General features: G+C 41.2%; 2 protein-coding genes across 6 annotated transcripts; both read right to left on the bottom strand.

Moving 5' to 3' along the window:
• Nucleotides 1-329: 329 nt before the first annotated feature.
• LOC115250420 (uncharacterized) lies at nt 330-4,639 on the bottom strand. The gene is made up of 5 exons (XM_029838940.1): nt 4,630-4,639; nt 2,927-3,247; nt 2,510-2,791; nt 614-716; nt 330-529 (listed from the first exon to the last, which is right to left on the bottom strand). Exons 2-5 carry the CDS (start codon nt 3,222-3,224, stop codon nt 430-432), a joined length of 783 nt encoding a protein of 260 aa, XP_029694800.1. The 5' UTR covers nt 3,225-3,247; nt 4,630-4,639; the 3' UTR covers nt 330-429.
• Nucleotides 4,640-8,502: 3,863 nt separating this feature from the next.
• Nucleotides 8,503-23,515, bottom strand: mag (myelin associated glycoprotein). 5 transcript variants are annotated; one of them, XM_011618188.2, is made up of 12 exons: nt 23,384-23,514; nt 17,225-17,324; nt 16,600-16,675; nt 15,581-15,949; nt 14,792-15,088; nt 13,521-13,778; nt 12,642-12,902; nt 11,987-12,292; nt 11,626-11,725; nt 10,959-11,055; nt 10,652-10,705; nt 8,503-10,375 (listed from the first exon to the last, which is right to left on the bottom strand). In XM_011618188.2, exons 3-12 carry the CDS (start codon nt 16,643-16,645, stop codon nt 10,217-10,219), a joined length of 1,947 nt encoding a protein of 648 aa, XP_011616490.1. In that variant the 5' UTR covers nt 16,646-16,675; nt 17,225-17,324; nt 23,384-23,514; the 3' UTR covers nt 8,503-10,216. The 5 variants fall into 5 exon arrangements, with proteins under 5 accessions (XP_011616490.1, XP_011616492.1, XP_029694041.1 ...); XM_011618190.2 differs by lacking the exon at nt 10,652-10,705; XM_029838180.1 differs by lacking the exon at nt 10,652-10,705 and having other exon boundaries at nt 10,243-10,375; nt 10,895-11,055; nt 23,384-23,515.
• Nucleotides 23,516-24,824: the final 1,309 nt, after the last annotated feature.

The following is a 24,824-nucleotide window of genomic DNA, read 5'->3' as shown; positions in this document are numbered from 1 at the left end:
TTATCAGGGTGTCCAAACAACTCTTTAAGCCTCCAGTTGATCCAAAATGCTGCAGCCAGAGTTCTGACAGGTATTGACAAAAGAGATCACATTACTCCTGTAATGGCGTCTCTTCATTGGCTGCCCGTTAAATTTAGAATAATTTTTAAAACCCTTCTTTTGACCTACAAGGTCCTCAGAGGCCTAGCTCCTAACTATATATATTTCCCAGCATCATCATTTCAGGGCTCTTCTTTACCCCTCCATTTTGGTTATATAAATAGTTGAAAAGAACTGATCCTAGAGTGACACATTTTTAAATTCAAGTTATTTGAAAGAAAACATCTTGTCAAGAAAAACGATATTTTATATATGGAAAATAATTCCCAAAATACAAACTCTTATATGTTCTCATCATTTAGACACTGAATTAAGGATTCAACAGATTAATCAGAGCTGGTGAATAACATCATATTCTGTTGGGTGTGTCTTCTGCAGAGACATGTATGTGCTGTTCTCATTCTTTGCTCTTGTCTTTTGTCCTGCTTTCCTGTAGGACAGCAGAGGGATGGTGAACTTCCAGCATTTACAGATTTCAAAAGCAAAAAAGAAACCCCCAAAGGTGCAAACTCACCACAGTCTCAGGATACAGATGACAGAGACAACACCGATGATAAGAGCCACAGCAGCGACAGACCAGGGGAGCACACTGTCAGAGTCACTACACTGCACAGCACCTGTCAAAGATGGCAACTAATTCACTATCTAATTCCTTTATCACATATAAATTCTAAATTCTTTATTTAGAGTTTGACATAGTGATTAATGATAATGTGTCTGCAGTTTCTGAGATACCGTATTTTCATGACCATAAGGCGCACTGTATTAAAAGGCGCAGTCTCAGTTATGGGTGTTATATCTGTATTTAAAACATACATAAGGCGCACCATATTATTAGGCGCATGTTAAAACATACAGTAAAAATAACAATGGAAGTAAAACAGTGAATTTCGACACATTTATTGAACAAAATATTCATTCTTCCGCCACAAAACCATCAAAGTTTTCACCTTCTGTATATGAATTAAACAGCTGCGCTATTTTAATGTCCAACATCCTGAATTCCTCTTCTTCATCATCTGAATCAGACTCATCATCTGGTTCTGCTTCAGCATTGTTGGCGCCTTTTGTGAAAGCTCTGCCAGTACATGAAGACGGTATCATAGCCCATGCGTCTACAATCCACCCGCATATGGTGGCATAACTTGCCCGCCACTGCATAGTCTTTGTGAAGGAGTGTTCACCTTCCGTCATCCAGCGCTCTGTCCGTCTCCATGGCAGCCGAGGACCACGGTGAACGACGACTTCTCGTGCCCTGTTGTGCGTATCACCACCGTACTAGTCCCGTTTTCTCCACTTTGTGGGTCAAAGAGATGTCAAAAGTCAGAAGGATCTCATCCATGTAGGTGCGGAAGATGGCCACCCTTTCGTGGTAATCCGCGGGCAGCTGCTGCGCAACAGTTGTCCTTGCGCATATGGAGAGAAGCCGCCGCCTCATAAAGCGAAAACACTAAGATTGCTCGATTGCCATTTTCAGCCGCATATTCGATGGCCTGCAGTTTAAAGTAAGCCTCATTCATACGCGTCGCGCTTGACCGGTGCCATTTTAGGGGATCCTTACGTGTAGGTGTGCCGCTAATCGATTGGCGGAGCGTTTACCGTAGTGCACCCACCAAAGGCGCACAGCAGATTTTGGAACTCAGTCCACACACAAGGCGCACCATATTATAAGGCGCACCGTCGATTTTTGAGAAAATCTCAGTGTTTTAGGTGTGCCTTATAGTCGTGAAAATACGGTAATCAGTATGAGAATTATGATACAGTGGGACCTCTACTTACGAATGTCTCTACATGCGGAATTTTCAGGTTACGAAACGTCTCAACGGGAAAATATTTCCTCTTGTTACAAAATAAATTTCAGGATATGAAAGGCAAAAATACGCTACCGCTGCTACTCGCAGCTCGCAGAGTTTAGCGAACGCAAACATGCTTGTAGCTGCTCTGCCATTGGCTATCGCCTAGCATTTTCCTGTCACTCCATTGGAGGGACGTCAATATGTACAAGTTTGTGTGTATCCCAGCGTCGCCTGTATGTTTGTCCATTAGATGGCGGTGTTTTCACAAGTGTTAACGTTTGTTGCTAGTAATGACGGCTAATGTAAGATTAGCCTGTAATAAAGTTAATTTTGTTCCTGGAGAAGTCTTGCACTGAATTCCTACATTTATTGTGCGGTAATCTGATTGTAACATGTATTTGTTACATGTTTTGAGGCATTTTTATGATTTATTTTAAAAAAAAATTGTCCGAATTTTTGGGGGCTTGGAACGGATTAGGGCATTTACATGGAAAATGCGTCTCTACTTACGTAATTTTGAGGTTACAAAACAACTTCCGGAACCAATTAATTTTGTAAGTAGAGGTCCCACTGTATATCAGCGAATACTGGTCATGTAGTTGTGTGTGATTCACCATTTTCCCTAGTAGACGTCCTAAGAACTTTGAGGTTGTGCTGCACCCTCCCAACACCGTTGTTGCTGACACAGCGGACAGTGTGGTTGTAGTCTGTCACACTTAGACTGATGGTGCTGTTTACTGTGGAGTCTGATACAGTAGTAATTATAAAGTACTCAGTGTGATTTTTCAGTAAAGGCCATGAGATGGTGGGTAATGGGACCCCCTGACTTATGCATATGCAGGTCAAGATGTCTGACTGAATGCCACATCCAGACGTATTGAGGATCTTTGGAGAAGCTTAAACAACAACAGAGCAACAATCTGACCATCATATGAATGCAACTCTTCTGAAAAGAAAGATAATTTCATACACAATCTCGTTGACAGAGAACCTGAGAAAAGTGCCACTACTACAAGAGAGAATGTACTCACCATTGATGGTTAGAGTCACAGTCTCCTCTGTACTGATGTTGTTCTTGAAGCTGACCTTACATGTGACATTTGAAAGGTGTTGAGAGGCTGTAGCCTCAAACATCAGAGTTGAGGCATGTGTGAATGTTCCACCAGTCATCTCGTCAGTAGTCACACCAGTGATGTTTCCTATAAGGTGAGAATCCTCATTCCCTCTTCCTGTCCACTTCCAGGTGATTTCCGGATCAGATCCAGAGCAGCGACCAGGAGCCCTGCAGGTCAGTGTGGCCCTCTGTCCCTCCGTCAAAGGAGGAACCATCACCGTGGGCTTCTGGCTCAGGGCTGATCAGACAGCAGTACATTGCTGGTGTCAGTTAAACAATCCTTTTTCATGTGGTCTAAAATAATCTGCTCTTTCAAATAACCCATTCTGCCACCATGAATCTACAGTAAAAGAGAAATATTTCAATGATCAAAGTGAGCAGATGGAATGCTGCATCGAGTGAATGTCACAGTCAAATGTGTGCTGTATGGAAAGAGGTAATGACTAAAATGTTGAGACAAAACTTCTTGTTTCTACTGTCTGCAATGAGGGAACAAGTCCATCTCTTTTAAAAGACAGAACCGCACAGATGCATCGTGAGGCACAGAGCAGTTTCAGAGCCTTTCAGCTAATTCCACTTTTTGCTGTGGTGGCCTCGTGCTAAAAGAAGAAAAAAAAACTGAAATTTTTATTAGTCAGAATTTGTTACATGTTGCATTCACAGATCTATTCAGGCCTCTTACTCAGTAGTCATTTGAAGTGCCTTCGGCCTTAATTTTAGCCTCTGGTCAATGATGCCACGATATTTTCTGCCACTCCTCTCTACTCTGACTCAAGCACATTTGCAGAGTTGCCCCTCAGCCTATTCTGTGTTGTCTTGGCTGAGTGCATACAGGCTTTGCCCTGTTGGATGGTGACCCCTCAGCCAGGCTAAGGTCCAGAGTGCTCTGGATCGGGTTTTAATTAATATGCTTTGCTCCCATCAGCTTCTCAGCCATGACTAGTCATCATGGTTCACCAGTTTTCATTACTATAGGGGTGGTGTCCTCTAGGTGTGTCTTCAAACTCCAGCTGGGTTTTTAGGGTTTCTTTTCTTCTGTCTCAATCAATCAATCAATCAATCAATCAATCAATCAATCAATCAATCAATCTTTATTTATATAGCGTCTTTTACAATCAAAATTTTTTCAAGGTGCTTTCCAGAATCCCAGGGCCTAACCCCAGACAAGCAACAGTGGCAAGGAAAAACTCCCCTTTAACAGGAAGAAACCTTGAGCAGGACTAGGCTCATGTAGGGGGACCCTCTTGCTGATGGCCGGCTGGGTAGAGAGAGAGGAGAAGGGGGAGGACAGGTAGATGATAGAATGGAGGAGAGGAGAGGAGAGGAGAGGAGAGGAGAGGAGAGGAGAGGAGAGGAGAGGAGAGGAGAGGAGAGGAGAGGAAACCATGACCCAGTGGGGTGACAGAGGCCTGTCAGGTGAACATGTTTCTGGACCCTGGCAACCTTGGCCTATAGCAGCATGGCTAAGATGTGACCTAATGATTAGACGACCCCCTAAGTATGATAGTTTGTCTGTCTATGATAGTAACTGGAACTGCAGAATTAGTAACAATAAGCTTTTTCAAAGAGGTAGGTTTTAAGTCTGATCTTAAAAATAGAGATGGAGTCAGCCTCCCATACCTGGACAGGGAGCTGGTTCCATAGCAGGGGGACCTGGTAGCTAAATGCTCGGCCCCCCATTCTACTCCTAGAAACTCTGGGAACCACAAGTAGACCAGCATTCTGAGAGTGGAGCGGTCTATTGGGATGGTAAGGTGTCACTAGCTCCTCCAGGTAGGATGGAGCTAGGCTTCTGAGGACCTTGTAGGTCAAAAGAAGGGTTTTAAAAATTATTCTAAATTTAACAGGCAGACAATGAAGAGACACCAGTACAGGAGTAATGTGATCTCTTTTGTCAATACCTGTCAGAACATTTTGGATCACCTAGAGGCTTAAAGAGTTGTGTGGACACCGTGATAATAAAGAATTACAATAGTCCAGCCTGGAAGTAACAAATGCATGGACTAACTTTTCAGCATCATGTCGCGTCAGTAGCTTTCTGATCTTTGCAATGTTTCTCAGGTGAAAAAAGGCACTTCTAGAGACTGTTTTAATGTGTGAGTTGAAGGAGAGATTTTGGTCAAAAGTTACTCCAAGATTCCTCACAGAGGGACTAGATGTTAATGAGATACCATCTAGAGTGATCATGTGATCTAATCTATCCCTAAGAGGTTCAGGACCAAACACCATGACCTCAGTTTTTCCTGAGTTAAGGAGGAGGAAATTTGAAGACATCCAGGACTTTATGTCTTTAAGACAGGTCTGAAGCTTCACTAACTTCTCTGTCTCCTCTGGTTTCATGGATAAATAGAGCTGAGTGTCATCAGCATAACAATGAAAATTTATCCCATGCTGCCGAATAATGTTCCCTAAGGGAAGCATGTACAAGGTGAAAAGGATTGTTCCAAGTACAGAACCTTGTGGAACTCCATGGCTAACCCTACTGTATGAGGAGGGAACACTTGCTTTTTTCATCTTCCCTCAATTTGTGCTTTGATACAATCTTGCCACTCCTTTTGGCCTAATGGTTACGTTTTTACTCAGATATGCATAATCAGTTGTGGGACGTGTCTTTCCAAATCTTGTCCAGTCAGTTGAAGTTTAGATTTATAAATCAAAGTGTAGAAACATCTTAACGATTATGGATGTTAAATTTTAACTATCATAGCAAAGGGCCTCAATATCCCTGTTCTAATTCTGTTTTTAGTTCATCTGGGGTTTTTTTTCTCACACAATGACTTATATTGTAATTTCAAAGACTTCCTCATTACTGAGATTTCTCTAAGATTGCTGAGCAAATAAGCAATGAGACAGTTGGTTAGCAAAGCAAATAAAGGATTGAAAGTATAATCTTATAACAAAATGGCAAATGAAAAACCAAGAAGAGATGGATATTTTACCGTTTTTTCTGCCTAGTTCTTCTCTCTTGTGTCTTTGTCTTCTCTCTTGTGTCTCCTCCACCCCTCCCCCCCCCTCCCCAGCAGCCGAGCTCCCCTCTACCCCCCCTCCCTCCAACCCGCCACCCACCACAACTTCCCCCAACCCCACCTCCCCTCCTCCCTCCTCCACCTCCCCTCCCTCTACTGACCTCCCTCCTTCCACCCTTCCACCCTCTACCACCCCCATCCCCCTGCTCTCATCATCCCCACATCCCCCCTGCTTCACGGCTGACCAGGTGAGGGGAGAACTGAGGAAGCTCCGGCCCCGAAAAGCAGCTGGACCGGATAGAGCCTGCCCCCGGCTCCTCAAGACCTGCGCTGCTGAACTCGGGGAGCCGCTACAACGGGTCTTCAACCTCAGCGTGGAGCTGGGGTAAGTGCCCACCTTATGGAAGACGTCCTGCATCATTCCAGTCCCCAAGAAGAACAGACCGAGTGAGCTGAACGACTTCCGGCCGGTGGCACTCACCTCACATCTGATGAAGACTCTGGAGCGGCTCTTCCTCAACCTCCTCAGGCCCCAGGTGCAGCACGCTGAGGACTCCTTACAGTTCGCCTACTGGGACAAGGTCGGTGTAGAGGACGCCATCATCTACCTGCTGCACCGAGTCTACTCGCATCTGGACAAGGGGAGTGGCACAGCGAGAATCCTCTTTTTGGATTTCTCGAGTGCCTTCAACACAATCCAGCCCCTTGTCCTACAGGACAAGCTTCTACAGATGCGAGTGGACCCCTGCCTGGTTGCTTGGATCTCCAGCTACCTCACCGACAGGCCGCAGTTCATCAGGATGAAGGACATCACGTCTGACACTGTGGTCAGCAGCATCGGTGCTCCACAGGGGACTGTGCTGTCCCTCATCCTCTTCACTCTGTACACCTCGGACAGCTCAACACCTCCAAAACTAAAGAACTGGTCATTGACTTTGGGAGGGACCGACCGAGACCTAGAGCAGTTCAGATAGGAACGGAGGAGGTGGAGGGTGTGCAGACCTACAAATATCTTGGGCTGTGGCTGGACAATAGGCTGGACTGGACAAGCAACACGAGGCAGCTGTACAAGAAGACCCAGAGCAGGATGTACTTCCTGAGGAGACTCAGATCCTTCAACATCTGCAGGAAACTCCTCTGGATGTTCTACCAGTCTGTGGTCGCCAGCGTCCTGTCCTACGCTGTGGTGTGCTGGGGGGGGGGGAGTGTGATAAAAGCGGACCTCTCCAGGCTGGAGAAGCTGATCAGGCGGGCCAGCTCGGTGGTGGGGATGAAGCTGAAACCTCTGGCGACAGTGGCAGAGAGGAGAACTATCGACAAGCTGCGGAGCATCATGGACAATGTCTGCCACCCTCTGCACACTGTCATCCACAGCCAGAGAAGCCTGATCAGCCAGAGGCTGCGCCTCCCCAGGTTCAGGACAAACAGACTGGGGAACTCATTCATCCCCCGAGCCATCAGGCTGTTCAACTCCTCACAGGGGGGGAGGAGGGCCAACAGGAGAACTGGAATAATAACACTGGAATAACATAATACTGGGACATCCATTCATTCATCCATCCATTCATTCAGTTCATTTATTTACATTTTTATAGTTTTATATTTTATATTTATATTCTATTTTTAATTTATTCTATTTTATTTCTTATTTTACTCTATGTTTATTATCTTTAATAGGTTTTTATGGTGTGTAATGGTGGTGGGTAATTTTGTATGGTGTGTAATGGTGGTGGGTAATTTTGTACAGTGCTGTACGTTTTGTTGGAGATGCTAATTTCCCTAATGGACACCCCCTAAAGGGATCAATAAAGTACTCTGATCTGATCTGATCTTTGTGGCTCTGCCCTCACAGCTGATTTTTCTTCCCTCTCCTTTATGCCTGCTTCTGTTTTTGTTGTCAGCGTCCAAATTAACCCAGAAAGACATATTTTGCTTGTAAAATCATCCATCCATTAACACTATTTACTAAAAACCAGATAAATAAACAGCAAAACAGTACAATTTATAGACACACTTTATAAGCACCCTGCTAATTAGCATTAGCATCATAGTGTGGAGTGTTTATGAAGCTATTGAAGGTCTACCTTGAAGACAGGAAAAACTTAATTGATTAATCAACATTTTGAAGCCTGTTTTTTGCTTTTCATTATTAATTTGTAGGTTGACCTTAGAACAGATAAAGTGGCATACAGGTTTGTGTACACACTAAGAGAAGCCAACAATGATGCAGAAATCTGCTGCCCTTAGTAATAATGCTAAAGTACAGAGCTAAATAAATAAGAAATTGTCACTAATACACCAAGAAAAGAATATCCAAAATTAAGGTCCCTTAATGTGTTAATGTGTGACTGTTCACACATTAACACAAACAGCATTTTAGCAACCTATTAGTTTCCCAATTTGCACAGATCAGATCATGTGTTTTACAACACACGCACATGGTCTTTGAGTTCTAGAGGGTTACAGAGGTGCTGCCACAGCTTTAAAGAAGAGCAGCTAATCTTTAAAAAAGTCAACCAAAAAGTCAAACACAGAAATGTGTTTTAATCCAAAATCTTTAAATACCAATGTTTACATCTGCATTGACTCTGGTTTAGGGTTTAATTTCCACCTAAACCACAATACATAAGTTAGTTTTAAGGAAAAAAAATCAAGGCACATACCTCAGTTAGACAATGAATGTTTATCATGAAATTCATTATTAAAACATGTACAACATAAAATATACAAGAAATTGTAATTTTCTTTTATTACCACATAGAGAATGAAAGTGAATTAAAGTGAAAAGGACACATTGAAAAAGAGGGAAACCAATTAATAAACCTTTTATGGCTGTTTGGCTATCTGACCATACCATATGGCTTTGTTAATGCTGGGACAAAAGAGGAACTAACTGAAATGCTGGCATTCCCCATCATTCTGTCACACAGCCCAGCATGACAAAACAGTTGGGTAATGTCTTCCTGAAACACTCCTCCAAAAAAACCCTTGATTTCTTTATACTGAGGCTGACAGACATGCCTAAAATACACAGTAGAATCACACCTTTAGACACCTCTAAATGTAAAGAAAAAATAAATCCAACTTAAGGCTTACCCATTTAACCTTTACAACTCACTAATTTGCAAGATTGAATCTCGCAAATTGCATTATTGTTCCCAATATAAAATAAATTCCATCGTCCTGGTCAGTGTATTGCTCTGAAATAAGCAGCATTTAGTTCAAATGCTGTGGATAATAACTTGATTTTGGTCACAAATAAGTTATTTTGCTAAACGGAGACATGTTAGCTGCCTTCAAAAACCTTCACCCTGGTTATATTAAGACAGTGTCAGTCACAAATATTTCACTCCTTTTCCATCCAGACTCGATTATTTCTATCAACAGACTCAACAGGTGTGCACTGTGTTTACTTTACACACCACATCTCTTTCACTATCAAAATACATTTGTTAATACAATAATTGTTATTGTAATTAAGATTGTATTGATATAATACAGACTATTAGCGTGTTTTGACATTATATCACAGGCTCGTCTTTACATATCACAACCAACTGGACTGGTCAGCATCACTTTTCGTCATTCAAACATCTAACTGCTTCTCAGGTGAGACTCTTGTGTGATCTCAGCGCAATCTGACACAAACCACTCACATTTTTCACTTTTTAAATAAATAAGAGAGGAGTAATGATCAGTTCTGGGACTTGCTGTAGAAGATTAGGGTAGATTCTGCATCAGCCATGGAGCAGGACATTCTGGAACACATTTGACAGTTACTCACAGAAAAGCACATGTGACCATGCGCTTCTTTTAACCTTCGACCGAAGCAGGCTCCAGAGGGACATACAATCCTGTGGATTTAAGATGCTGAGATACATTTGTATCTCTGCTGCCGTTATCATTGTGGGGTGTAATTAAAACTCAAATGATACCGTCCTCGTGTGGTAAGAATTGATCCTGAATTTTCTTTTACATTGTCAAGTAGATCTTGCTGACCCAAAAAAGTAAGAATTTTTCCAAAATGTTGGCTTGTGAGGGGGCATTCTGTGGGAGCAGAGACAGTATCGAGTACTGGCAGAGTAGACATTGAGCGGTACATCATAGGTGATAAATCTGAGGCGATGGCGTTTGCAGAGTGAAATCCAGCAGAACATGACAGGTTATCACTACATGGATGTGGCAGGAGATGTGCGGCCACTGCATCTCGTGTAGTCGAGGGATCAGGGAAGGATAGCGATTCATTTGGCTTTGATTTCCCTATAGTTGCTGCCATCTTCCTTCTTCCCTGAGGCCCCTTTCTTGGACCTTCCCCCGATAAATTCAAGTGAAGCATAATTCAACTCCTGCCTCTCCATTCCTGCCATAGAGCCCACAGCTTGATAATCCCCGTCTTCTCCCTGCAAACAGAGGAACCAGGACACAAAATCAGAGGCATGATCCTCAAGTGAGCTTGTGTTTCACAAAGTATAAGGGTGCAGTACCAGATATGTTAGGGGTTACTGGTCGATGACTGATGAGAAGATTGAGATGTTTTCTGTTAGTTTGTTCTAGTAATAAAGCGGCCATGCAAAAGGCAGTTTCAGAAACAAAGATTTCCGGACACAAAAGTTGTGGCGCAAGAAGATGCATCTATCTTTCTTTTTTTTTTACTGGTGTTTATTTAGGAACCTTACCGTGGTCTCCTCTAGAATGGAGTTAAACTTTGAACCCAACAGCTCTGTCTTAAGCTGTGCAAGAGTTAGAGGAGAGAAAAACAGACAGAAAATGCAGAGAAGCAATGAAAGCAAGAGAAAACAGTGTTTGGAAAGGTCATGGTTATGACTATTGGACCTGTAGTGGGACAGATTGCTTCTGTGACCTCATTTCGAAATGAGTGGGGGTAGTTTACAACAACATGAAAAAAAAAAAAAGGAAACCTGGGAATGGTCATCCAAGCCATCCTCCATCATGATCAGAATGACTGACATCAGCATGTCTCACCACTTTCTTCCTGAGATTTTGTTTGTCCTTCTTGACTGCGCTGTAGTACAAAGCTGGGTTCTCCAGGACCACATCCTGCCTAGGGTTGCCATTCTCTCTGGGGGACGGAGTCACATGATCAAACTCTGCCTTGACTGCCACTAAGGCAGGATGACATGCCAAGCCTGGGCATCCATTTTAAAACTCTATGAGGTAATGCTGGCGGACACCTGTGACTGTGAGTGACATGGTTATTTTATGGGTTTAGATTCATACCTAATGCTTATTTCAGGGATGGTCACCAGAGAAAGCTTGCAAATTTCAAGTTCTATGTATGCCATGAGCATAAACTAAATCAGCTTGGTTAGAGGGGTCACCGTGAACTAGGCTGTGTTTTAGGGTAGCAGCTCAAGGATTCAGAAGCAGGGTTACTGCAGGGAAATGCCTGTAAACTATGAGGTCAGTCCAGCCCTTTATTCTGCTCCACATGGGAGGAGATGTCAACCAGGAATTGCATTTTTAATAAAACTGCTACAGAAACAAGCATCCATATTAATCCTGCTTTCTGTTTTAGAATGGATGACAAGGCTTAAGTGTTTCCTTGGATTTAAAAAAAAAAGGCACAGCGGGGATAATGACGAAATCTGCCTTGCATTGGCCTCTCCGTTAGTTTGACATCGATACTCACTTTTTGTTGTTGTGACCAACGTATCTTACAGCTGCAATGATGAAGGCTATGACGGCCACTCCCCCAATGGTGCCCACTATAACCGCCATCATATACTTTTCTGAAATCAAAAACGCACCAATTCAGTAACAGACGGACAGACAAACAGACAAACAATGTCCCAAACAAATATAGACCGATGTCAAAGATGTTCAAAATCATTTATAATAGATTAGGAAAACAAACAAACAAACAAAAAAGACAGTCAAATGGTGCTAAAAAGTTGTCCAAGATCCCACCTATATCAACATCTGGCTGAATAAAAGCATGGTTCAAATAAACTATTCTATATCTTGTGTACTATGCATCTGTGATGACTCACTCTCCTGCTGCAGCTCCAGTTGAACACTCTTCCTTCCATACATGTTGAAGACGCTGCAGTGGACATTGACAGCAGGACCATTGTCTGCCCGCTCGCCTTTCTCTCGCAGCTTGATCATACCAGTGGTGGTGTGCCCGTCAGTGTGTGAGAAGAAGTTGTACTGGCCGTCAGTTTCATTGACAGTAATGTTCAGGTCAGGCAGGTAGAACTCTATGGTCGGCTCTGGGTTTCCTGAGGCCATACAGACACACTGGACCCCTTCCCTCACCACAGTACACTTTGACTCATCCAGAAAGACAGGCGCATCTGTTTTTTTAAGCACAGAAAAAAAACACTCTCTCATTGAAGGCATTATATACTGTATATATATATATATATATATATATATATATATATATATGTGTGTGTGTGTGTGTGTGTTTATATATATGTTTATATCTATCTATCTATCTATCTATCTATCTATCTATCTATCTATCTATCTATCTATCTATCTATCTATCTATCTATCGATATAGATAGATAGATATAGATATATAGATATAGATATGTAGATATATATATATATATCTTCCTCGCCCTCCTGGGCAGTGCCGCCTTCAGATTCGGGTCCTCTATCATATACATTAACGGTTTTAGACAGTGAACCACTCACATTCAACAGTGATGTTAAAGGAACTGCTGGCTCTTCCATGCTCGTTCTCGGCCAGGCAGCGGTACTGTCCATCTCCCTGTGGTGTGATCTCCACAATCTCCAGCACTGACAGCTCATCAGCAGTGATGGTGCCCACTAGCTCCCCGTCCTTTAGCCAGGTGAGGGTCGGTGCCGGGCTTCCCTGGGTACTGCAGTGCAACGCTAGTGTGGTTCCCTCTTGGACAGTCATAGATTCATTTACCACAGGTTCACGTGGTGGGTCTGCAACACAATTTCTTTGCTGTTTCATCATATTGAATATGTGTGCAGTGTTAGCTGTTCAAATAAGCTTAAACAGCAGGAACACACTAGAAATAAAAGGCCAGAATCTCAAAAAATGCTACCTTGAGTCGTAAATAGCTTTTGTAGAATTTCTTAATACATAAGCTCTTGTTTTGTTTATTCTTTACAGACATAATGGGAATAATTTGGGCTTTAAGAATTAAACTGTTACATGATATTTATTGTCTTGTCATGCTTTCCTATATGTTCAACAGCAACAAGCGACAACTCCAGACAATACCGGACTGTTACTTTTCATTGCTGTAAAGTTCAGCAGTGCAATTTGATGGCGAATCCTATAGATTTAGAGCTAGAAAAGAAGCTTTCTTGTAAATACCAAAAAGACAACATTATTTATTGTTCTATTTTTTATTTTGAAAATGCTGAGCATATGTCTGAACAGCTAAACGGAAGATTCCAGTAAGGTATCTAGGGTATCTATGAAGTTATCAGGACACTCTGAGAAAAGATTTTTAAAATCAATGTAAACTCTTAAATGTAATAGTACTATCTGATATCAGATATGTAAAGTTATTTTAAAATTGGACTGTGACTTACACTTGACCGCCAGATACATGGAGGTGTTCATAATGCCGTAGCCATTGTCTCCGACGCAAGTATAGATTCCCTCCTTGGTAGGTGTCACATCATCCAGGGAGAGAGAAAGGTTGGATGCTGTATCCCACAGAAGCTCATTTTCACCAAACAACCAAGAGATCCTTGGTGGAGGGTTACTGTCCACCTCACAGTGGAGCATCACAGAACTGCCCTCCATCACCTCTGAGGACACGTTCACCCACACAGAGCGAGGAGCATCTGGAAAAAAGGTGTAATATGTAACATCCCTTGTGTGATGCGTGTTTAATTATACTATTAAATCCATAATCAGCCATAGCTGCATTCTGCTTTTTAAACTACAGGACTGGATATGTACATGTAGATCCAATCCAATTAAATCAAATCAAATTGATTTCAAGCCCAGAAATCACATAATTTGCCTCAGAGAGATTTACAATCTGCACAGTTCTGACATCCTCTGTCCTTAAACCCTCGACCCGGTCAGGAAAATCTTCAAAAATGCATTTAGAGGAAAGGATTTTTCTATTAGAAGTGATGGCTACTTAGCATTTTAACCGTGCTAGCCATCACTGGCTTTTGACCGTACTAGACACCAGCATGGTTCAGTCTAACTTAAATGCAGGGCCTTTCAATTTTTGTGTCCTGTTTCCAATAAGATTGAATTATTTCAATTACTGATTATTGCTTAGGCATGCAGGTAAGACAAACTTCCACTTGCAATTGTTTTTAAAAAGTGAACAATACCAGATTTCTATTGCCCTTTTTGGCTAAATTAAAGCATTCATTATTTATTTATTTTTGGGACCAATGTGAAAAGAACTAGAAAACAAGACTTTATGCTGAACAGACCACAAAGTCAATCACATGCTGTTGTTGCAGAGAGTCCCTCATTTTAATTTTCATTAATAATACATTGGGGAAAAAAAGTTTTTGGAGTATAGTGTTGCTTCAGTTTGTGCGTTCCTCTCTAAAAAAAAAAAAAATTTAGCTTCAACATCTATTGGAAGAAACAACGAGTCCCTTTTATTAAGGGGACTTGGGGCTAGGCTGAGAACCAGAGGGTTCCAGTTCACTTAGGGCCCTGCAATGAGCCTCCACCCATACGTAGCTGGATTTAGGCTCCAGCACCCTCCCCAGTCAAGAAAAATAAGAAAAAATCCAATGAGACTAAAGCATAAGCTGAGTGAAAAAAGTAGGAAAAAGCTTGATCATAATGAACTAAAGCTTACTGTAAGTTTTAATGAACTTACACTTGATGTCAAGTGAGATGAGCCGCTCATACACCAGAGTTGTGTTGGGATAATAGACCCTGCAACCCAAAAGCTGCCCATTGTGCATGGGTCTGGGTGTGAATCTGAGGGTACTGGAGAGTACCGCAGAGTTGTCATTGGCCAAGTATTCAGAGCTGAACTCTGGGTCAGGCAGGTAGTCAGTGTACATCCACTGGACCTGTGGGGTCATGCTGGGACAGTTGTCTGGAGCAGAGCACATCAACTCCAGCTCATTGTCACTGACGATATCCTCGGGGACGTCAATGTTGGGCTGATCTGGTGAACAGAACAGAACAGAAAAATAGAGTTTTATTGACTATATTATTTTACCTTGATCCCCCAGCTCAGTAATAAACAGGAAATTACAATAAAATGATTTATCATTATAATTATTTTGTATGGAGTGGCTCATTCAGCTTCTTTAAGGCAGCTGGGGCTAGTCCCCCATAATAACATGACAGCTGTTATTATTATTATTATTATTATTATTATTATTATTGTTGTTGTTGTTATTATTATTATCATTGTTGTTGTTGTTAGCAAATACAGCACTAACACTGGGAAAAAGCTAGAAAGCGTCTGCCTGAAGCTACTGTATCTTCTAAATAAAACATTGCAAGACACTTGGCAATAGAAAGATTTATAGATATAGGTCAGATTTAGATCTCATAATAGTATACATATCTGATGTTTCAAGGTTATTCTAAAGATCATTGCAGCTGTTGTAATGCAGGTTTAAAGTTTAATGCATAGTGATGAGGGATTTACCCAGAACCTTCAGCTCAGAATAGTCAGGGAAGGTGTACATGTTCGCTCCGCCGAGGTCAGCACGAAAATAGTATTTCCCTGAGTGCTCTGCCCCGATGTTGTTGATGAGCAGGGTGCAGTTCCTCTGCTGCAGGTCACCCAACAGCTCTGTGCGGCCCTTGTAGCTCTCATGCACGACGTCCGTGCGTGTCTTGAAGACGACAGGAGGGAAAAGTTGGGGGTAGGGCTGTCCAAAGTACCAGATGCCATGAACGCCACGGTAGGGCCTGATACCAGACGGATAAATGAAAGTGCACGGGATGACCACACAGGAGTTTGTCATGGCAGAGATTTCTCGGGGTAACCAAACATTCCACTGGCAATTGACTTCTAAATAGAGATAAGAAGCAGAATGTGATTATAGACAAACAGTTGATGTAGGCATACATTCACCTTAACATTGTCTTATATTTAACAAATACAAATCTTATTGGATGTAGGGCGTGAAGAGCCTCTTGTTTGCGAGCCAAAAAATTATTGTAATTCCTGAAAACGTTTGCACAGATGGGCCTATTTTGGCACAGTTCTGGTGGCTGTGATGGATGCTAACACACAGAGAGGACATCAATGAAACATAGGTCCCGTTACGTAAACAATGATGCATAAAATGCCAACGCAGCGTGCTCTAATCTAAAAGTTTTGAAAAAGATGGCACACATTACATAGCATGCAATTTTAATACATTTCTAATCTATTACCATCTAATACAAGCCCCCTGACAGTCTATACTATTTATTGCTATAGACACTTGCATAATTGTTTTCCTTTTCTTATTATTAAAGCAATTTCACAGACATTAAAGTTACAACTTTATTATAACACTTTTGGGTTTTCATCTGTCAAAATGAGACCTTGTTACACAAATGTGGAGGCGTAAGTTAGAAGTTATTGCAGCTCCCATATGCAGCAGATATAGTACTATTTGATTATTTTTATTTTATTGATGAATACATGACACACGAAGTACAGGAATTAATTACCATTGATGATTAGCAGCAGTGGAAAAACGAGCTTCAAACACCACATGGTTTCCACCTAAGGTTGGACCATAGACCTCTGGAACACACAACATTCTGTCTGTTAAAGCACATGCGTCATCAGGAGAGCAACAAGTTTGAAATGTCTTGTTTCCATCGGTGTTCCAGCATGACTCACGCTCTGCATTAGCACATACGAATCATGCACAGGATCAAAAGCACTTAGTGATTCGCTCATGAGCTGAGTACAAAAACATATGAGAACCTTGGTTAATCTTCATGATTTAGCATTTTTTTTCTTTGAACACATCACAAAGAAAATGCAGTGCAGAGATTCCAATGTGTTGATGTTATTTTCTGTCAGAAATTCCACATTTTCACAGATAAAATAATTTGGCTTCATATTTATAAAGGTGAAAAAGCAACTGCATCCAAGAATGAGTAAATTATCCATCCTTTTCCCGTCATGGGAAATATTCGAGTTTTACAATATACTTTTACAATAACAAACTAACGTTCTACTTAAATCTCAACTGGGAATCATGTTCATACATTTGAAATAATAGAATTTTACACAGTGGTCATCAAAATGCTGTTAATATGTGTAATGTTTTATATAGAGGTTTACCTAGAAACACGGACAGGCACAGACTGAAGCTCAATGAGGCAGCTTCTCAGCAGCTCCACGGGACAGTCTCACACCCAGAAACCTTAACAGTTATCGTCTCCTTAAATGAAATGAAAAAACAGTGAAATCAGCTCCGCTAGTTGGTAGCATGCTGCCTCCCCATACCAACCACCATTAGTTGAACAGTCAACACCATATAATTTGTGTTTAACAAGAAATGAATATAGGCTTTAATTCAGAGTGTCGATTATTTGGTTTCACAGCATTTCCTACTCAGCTTTTATCCAATAAAGGTAGTATAAATATAAAGGATCTCTTTTGTATGCTATGACCCCGAGGTGTCAGTAAGAACATGAAATTTTGCTTTCCCTTCTTGAACTTCCTCAACCCTCCTGCATTTATTTGAGGATTCTTCTGCTGCCACTTTGTGGTCATATGACCAGTGTTGCTCCCTCTCCACTAAAGAAAAATGAAAATGCACATACGTGCATAGGTTAGACCTCGGGGGTTATTATACAGTATGTAACGGAGGGTACGTTTTTGAAACGCACCAAAACAAGAGCAGTGTTTTTCCTTTTTGTTGAAAATGTAATCATAACCTAAATGAAATCTATAACTGTTAACATGATGATACATGTGTGGTGAATACAGTGTTAATAGATGCACCAGTAGAAGGAGAGAATTTAGCTTCATGTTGAAGCAGCCTGCCTGTGCAGATGGCCGGCGGATTGTGCTTTAGAGCTTGGGTGCTTGGATGTATCATGATTAATACATCCCAACATCCCCCAGAGATCCCATGACTAATATTAGTCTTGTTGAGGACAAGTAAACATTTGCAGGAGGCTGTTGAATTTATTGGGCAGCTCATCGTGTAGCCCCACAGCAGCAATAATCATTTAAAACTACAGCTTCTATGTTTGTAGCTGAACTTTGATGCATTTCAGCTCAATTTGAACTTCTGCTTTCAGCTGTTCCTCTGAATGGTGTCACACTGAAACCAACTCTCTCCACCACATCCTCTTTTCAGGTGCTCACTAACTTCATGTCCTCTTTCACTCATCTATAAATCTCTTATTTTGGCTTGCTCCAGTCTGACCTCCACTGTCTCCAAACCACACTGGTCTCACCATCTTGTCTTACTTTTATTCCATTACATCATCTTCCCTATCACTTCCAGTATGCTAGAACCTTCCTATTTACCAATTTATCTACTCACACCCTCCATCGCTCCAGCCTGTGGACTGTGGCATATTTAAAAGCCACCACCTCCTCTGTCTCTGCTCCCTGTCAGCTCAGCTCTATACAGGGGCCTCTCGTACACATACACATTATATCTTGCTAACTGCTTTGCTAACCTTCATTTCATTCTTTTCCACGAAATACTTCTACCTCTCTACATTTTCATCCAAAACTGATTCTATGCAAACCTTCATCCACCTGTTCCCCGCTCTCACCACAGATGACAGTGTCAGCTGCAAACTGATTCTATGCTCCACCTCCTGCCTCACCTCGTCTCTCAGCCTGTCAGTATGGTGAATCAGAAGGGGCTGAGAGCAGTTCCTTGGTGCAGCCCCATCTCCACCTTGAACTCCTCCGTTATATCTCCGTTATATCCTCCAGATTTTACAGATGTTCCCCACCATGTTCTCCACTACTCTATCATGCTTCTCTGCCACTCCAGATATCCTCACGTAAACCCGAAGTTCTCCCCTTGTTACCTCGGCTTTCTTGAGTTTTATAAAGGGTGACTGTAGCTTCCTCTGAGCTTCTCCATATTCTCCATCAACCACCTCAAAGCAAATGCTGCATCCTCAATGCAATAAAGTCACTGAAGTAATTTTTTTTTTTACTGTATTTACATTAATGCCATTTTTTCCCTTTAATATTTATGTGCTTTTCAAGCTATGTGTAGCTCAAAGCCATTGGGAGAAAAAAATCATTACATTTTTATTAATGTGTGTCCTCTCTGTATGTGTGAGTATAGAGATAGTGTTGTTCCATCTTTAGACCTTTGTAAGGTCTGCAATGTTAAAAATAATATAGTGATCCAGATCCTTTTCAGAAAAAATAAAAATACTAAACATATCACACTCCATACAGAGGTCTGAACGCTGTTAAATCTATGGGAAAATGTTGCACCTGTGAAATCATGTAGGAATAGAGGGGGGGGGGGAAACCAAGAGGACATCCCAAAATACAATATATAGGTAGATCAGCTCAGCATAATTGAAATTGTTTCAGAACATTAAAAAAAAAGTAAATCTAAAAAGAATCATTCCAGACTTTTGAAGACATCTTGACCCATAATACCTCCCTGTTGGCTGTGACAGTCCTAACTAACTCCAATATTGCGTCAAGCTACACCATCTGTACTGCAACAAAAGGCCAAGAGCTGGGTGAGCGTGTCCATGCAGGAGGCTTCAGAGAGCAGCCACCACAATGGCCTCATTGATGGCTCAGACAAACGGCTGACACAGTGCACAACATTGCATACATGAGCACACTTTAGGAGATGCACACAACACTTGCCTCATACCAGCCTCAGCACCAGGCTCCTGATCAGGCTTCTTGTTGTTTCACTCCTTCAGATAATCGCCTCGCTCTGAATCCACGCCTGTGGGAAACAACTGAAAATTTAGATATAGATAAGTAAGGAGATGAGGGCAAGGAAAGATAGGGAGTCTGTATGAGCGCTGGTTTACATGTGCCGTGGGCAGTTTAGAAATATGCATACAGGCATTTCTGCAGCCGATTTTGGCCCACTCAAATTTCTTTTCTCCCGCTCCACCGGTTCCTCCAGTCGTCTTGACGTTATGATCAAACTGAATTCAGATCACAGCCACATATGACGACTAAGGAGAAACTTTTCATGATACTACAGCGAGACACAATAGATATGGCCAATGATAATGTGGAAAGAATGTTGAGTCAAACCCAACTGTGTAAGATTGTTAGCTCAAAACACAGAGAACAGGGGCTATATACTAGTTAATAGTACTATAGCGATGTTAAGTAGGTTGGCATTGTAAAACTTACGCAAAACCTGCACTTAAATAAAAGTAGATATCATGTTTTAAAAGGATGTGATTAATAGAAATGAAATATGTCCGTAAGTCTGCATTAAATGCTGTCTATATTTAATTTTGCTCTCCTATTTAAAGGAGCAGAGAGAGGTGGGGGTACTATTAGATTGTATGTTATCATCAGAACATGTTGCACCTCCTGTATGGTTGCCTGAATAACATAAATAATCAATTATAAAGGAACATTGTTTTTTGGAATTTTAGTCTTTTGGAGATGAGCTGAGAACTAGTTTATGCATGTATGATGGTTTCCTAAGTAGAAACTATAATATAGCAAACATCAGAGAGATTATTTAAGATAAGTATTTAGCTCTTTTCGACTTCAGAACTTGTTTGTTTTTTAATATAATAGATGCAGTGTGGCATAATTGTGCAACATTCTGGACATTTTTGTCTGCTTCTTCTGCTATTCCTTTGTGAAAATGAATTGTTCCCTTTTTGAATTTTAGAAATAGCAGGCACTAGTATTTCCAGTCAATATTTCCTTTTTGAACAGGCAGTGTCTAGTGCAAATTAATATTTTTACATGCCAAAGTGTAAGCAGATAAGAAAAATAGTTCTAGGAATTGTGTAGTAGTTCCTCTGGTGGTAGTGATTGGAATGGTTTTTTTTGTCTAAAATAGGAAATAGATTGTACTATTAGTCTTACCTGTAAAAAAACACATCTGCTCAAATACTTCAAAATGAAAGGAGCATAAAAACGGCCTCAGATGAAGGAATGTTTATAGATGCTAACAGTATTAATAAGCAGTAGAATTCACATGTGAGAATAAGAAAAAGGGCAACTTTTCCTTTTTTTCAGTGCACATTGTTCCATGAAGGGTGAGTCACTGTGTACAGAAGCTGTTTGGCCACCAGCCAAGTGATGGCATCAAGCGAGCTATGGATAACCTCATGGGAATCCCTTTTCAAACAGTCTGCAGAGGAGCTGAAGAAGAGAACGTTGCAGTGATGATGTAAAGAAATCAAGCAGTTTCCAGAGGAATTATTGTGGTGACTCTGCGTGCACACGCACACATACAGGCCACAGATATGCCAGCACACTAGTTAGTGTGGGTTGTGGAAATATGTGACCTTCCTCTGATGTAAGCTCAGCCTTCTCTGTGGCCCTGTTGTAGTTCCTGCATATGTAGAAGGTATGTTTAGCATGAAAGATCGAATTGTTGTGTTGTAAGTATTGGGTCAAATGACTGGAAAGGATCAAATATCTGCACCATTGTTAAGTACGGCTGAAGAACTATAACAAACAAAGTCACAACATTTACCTCACCTAAAGTTTGAAGAGTTGTCCTCAACAAGGAACTCTGCACATTTGCCTCCATCAAGATCTTTAATGCTTCTGTGTTGCGGTGAATCTCAGTGAATCATGGTAGGAAACCAAAGCACAGCATCCCTAGCGAGCCATACCTCATCTCAGGGATCACAGGACCCCCTGAACATTCACTATTGCTCAATCAGGCCACAACACCTTTTTATCCACATATCTCCAACACAACATTTCAGAGCGAATATGATCTGTACTAAAACATCACTGTATTTCACCAGAAGAATGAAAGTCCTGTTTGCAGAACACTGCCCATTGTCCAAAGGACAAATTGGAGATTTTTTCCCATTTTTTTCCCAGAACAGGCCCACTCACAGCTTGCGCTTTCCTTGTTTGCCTATGACGTGCGTTAGTCCACCGCAAGCTAAGGCCCCCACTAATATACTCCAGAGGAGCAGATGGTCCCAAATCATGACTGTTCCCCACTCCCACACACACACACACACACACACACACACACACACACACACACACATAATGAGAAACATAAACACAGATCAGAGATATGCCAGTCCAGTCACACAGTCTGTCCATGGTTCTGTCAAGTACTGGCAGAGAATTTCATACTGGACATTTTGATCATCAAAAAAAAAAAAACAGGGCTGCTGATTTTCCTTTTCTGTGCTTTAGACAAAATGCAGTATATGAGCTTTTTTGGTTGTCCAATTTCTCAGCAAAACATTTGTCATAGGTCTTCATCCTATTAATAAAAACCAAATCTACCAATGTGGGACCAAAGATTGTTTTTTTTACCATTATTAATTTTAACAATCTTTTCTTAGTCATTTTGAACAATCATATTTGAGAAAAAATTGGAAAGATATCCTTAGCTTTGATTTCAATGAATATAAAGCAGTTAGTTTAAACACAAATCATCTAGTAGATGTGGAAGAATTCAGGTTGGAAGCATACTTCCACCGCATGCGTCTCTACCTGGAAAACAAGTTCTCTCTGGCCATCCCAGCACAGTGGGCAGATGGCAAACCACAGGCCTCCTCTCTCATTAGAGTGCTCTCCCTTCCGCTAAAGGGTGCGACACACAGAGCCGTCACCTGTTCAGTTCCACAGTAAAAACTAAAATATAAAGGAGTTTGCTCACATTGAAGGTTTCTTAAAAATGGCAGCAATTCTAAATCTGCCAAACTGGTATCACAATTCTGGATGTGCTAATACACATGGTAATTAAAGGACATATGACAGTTCTGTATCCAGGTCATAGTAACTCTCCAAAGGGGAGTCCAGTGGGTTTTCAAAAGTTCATCAGAGCCCCTTTTTAGAGCTCAAAGAATGAAAATGACAGATCCAGGACCCAATCTGGTCATACTTCTGTCATTCCAGGGACTCTTAGCAAGATAATGCACTCCCAAGGCCTGGTCCTAACCTATCACAGCTAAATTCCTAAGCCCCCCCCCCTTACTAAAATCCTACCCATAACTTAAGGTCAATTATCAACCCTCAAACAGTCATTAGAAAATGCACAAAAAAATCCTCACTTTTCTAGATAAATGAAAGCTCTGGCACTCATTATGTTGCATGTCCATACAAACAAATAACAAAAACAAGCTAACATGATAGATAGATAGATAGATAGATAGATAGATAGATAGATAGATAGATAGATAGATAGATAGATAGATAGATAGATAGATAGATAGATAGATAGATAGATAGATAGATAGATAGATAGATAGATAGATAGATAGATAGATAGATAGATAGATAGATAGATAGATAGATAGATAGATAGTTAACCTGTGTCCTTAGCAGTTTTGCCCTCTGACACTCGGATGTCACGGCAGCCCCGTTGCCAGCAGGACCTCTCGCACACTCTGTACCAAGCCCCAACGCTGCCCTGCGCACCAACAGCGGTGCTGCCACCATCACCCCTCCCACATCAAGCTATGTGTTTCTGTATTGTTCTGAGGCTCAACCATTCATAAATACAGAGATAGAAACAAAGAGAAACACTGTTCCCTGACAGCCCCGCCAAATATGGGTGAGGATTCAAGGACTTTCTGTGCAACAGCGTTTCTACTGGTATTTTGCAGTGTTACAGTAAAGCTCTCCCCATAAACCCTTTTTTAAAAAAAAAAAAGTTCCTTTTTTAAGACAGAAATTTGATTTGTTATCAAATCAAGAAAAAAAAACGGTCATATAAATCAATCATTCAGAGGCCAAAAACACAATTTTGAGTTCCAAAAGTGTGTTGTTAATATTTTTCAACTTTATTTGCAAATTTGAAAAAGGTTTTACCATTCAGAAGGATAAATCAAACCTAGTCCTCTTAATCCCACAGCAGAGGAGATCTAAATGAAGTTAATGACTCCCTGAGACATAAATAAGGCTATACTGAAGGTACTGAATGGTTGCACCATATTCACGGATCTTGGACATAGAGCATGAACAGGGCTGGAATCAGAAAAGCATAAGAACTATTGGGAATCTACAACACTTAAGACGTCTCGGAAATGGTTTAAACACAGACTTAAATGCAAAATAGATCAAAAAAATATTTTAAAAAAATTCCAAGAATCTATGTCACTTCAACAGTCTACTGAAATAACACTTGGACTTCAGTGGTGTTGGTGTTATTTACTGCACTGTTTATTAGAGGGGCTCAGGCAAATACTGAACAACAATAACAATATTATCTTATAAATATTATTATAACTTATTAGGATTTGCTTTATAGGCTTCTTTCTATTGTACTATATGCGCTGGCATAAAGTGACATGTTTCAGACTGGATTTTTAAGAGGTGGTGCTATGAGCGTGTCATGAAACCCTAAGACATTTTAGCGCTTCCCCCTTGTCCTGATACAGAAGCCATTGTCTGCCAAGGCTTTGTGGGACAGAGCAGCTCAGGCCGAGCCTGACACCACACAACACTGGGAAGTCGATGTGCACAGATAATTGTCTATTACTCACAACAGTCCTCTTTTCTCTGCTCTCACTCATTCGTTTCTACCTCTCATGCAACCTTTTTCTTTCTGCTACCTCTCTCCTGGACAAGGTTCATCTAGTCACACCCTGTGGCAGTGAGGTTTTTCATGGGGATGAAATCCGCATTGGCCAACACTAACAGTTTCTCTTAACCATCGACGGCTCCACCGTGTCCCCTCTGAGTCCGGGTGTCATCTTTGACAGCATTCTAGCTTTTTAATCCCACATCAGTAACATTATTGTATCAGTCT

Source organism: Takifugu rubripes, chromosome 7 (assembly GCF_901000725.2).
Source record: "Takifugu rubripes chromosome 7, fTakRub1.2, whole genome shotgun sequence".
Classification (NCBI taxonomy): Eukaryota; Metazoa; Chordata; class Actinopteri; order Tetraodontiformes; family Tetraodontidae; genus Takifugu; species Takifugu rubripes.
The sequence above is the reverse complement of the archived record's forward strand: the minus strand, read 5'-3'. Positions and strand labels throughout refer to the sequence as shown.

Excerpts from the sequence above, each read along its gene's own strand:
- LOC115250420 (XM_029838940.1), bottom strand. The coding sequence starts at position 3,224 with ATGGTTCCTCCTTTGACGGAGGGACAGAGGGCCACACTGACCTGCAGG. Across the intron at positions 2,792-2,926 it reads TGTGACTCTAACCATCAATG|CTTCTCCAAAGATCCTCAAT; the intron begins GTGAGTACATTC and ends TTGTTGTTTAAG. Across the intron at positions 530-613 it reads ATCTGTATCCTGAGACTGTG|GAAAGCAGGACAAAAGACAA; the intron begins GTGAGTTTGCAC and ends GCTGTCCTACAG.
- mag (XM_011618188.2), bottom strand. The coding sequence starts at position 16,645 with ATGTGGTGTTTGAAGCTCGTTTTTCCACTGCTGCTAATCATCAATG. Across the intron at positions 13,779-14,791 it reads CATCTCACTTGACATCAAGT|ATGCTCCTCGCTCTGTGTGG; the intron begins GTAAGTTCATTA and ends CCTTTTTTCCAG. Across the intron at positions 11,726-11,986 it reads ACTGGAGCTGCAGCAGGAGA|AAAAGTATATGATGGCGGTT; the intron begins GTGAGTCATCAC and ends TTTTGATTTCAG.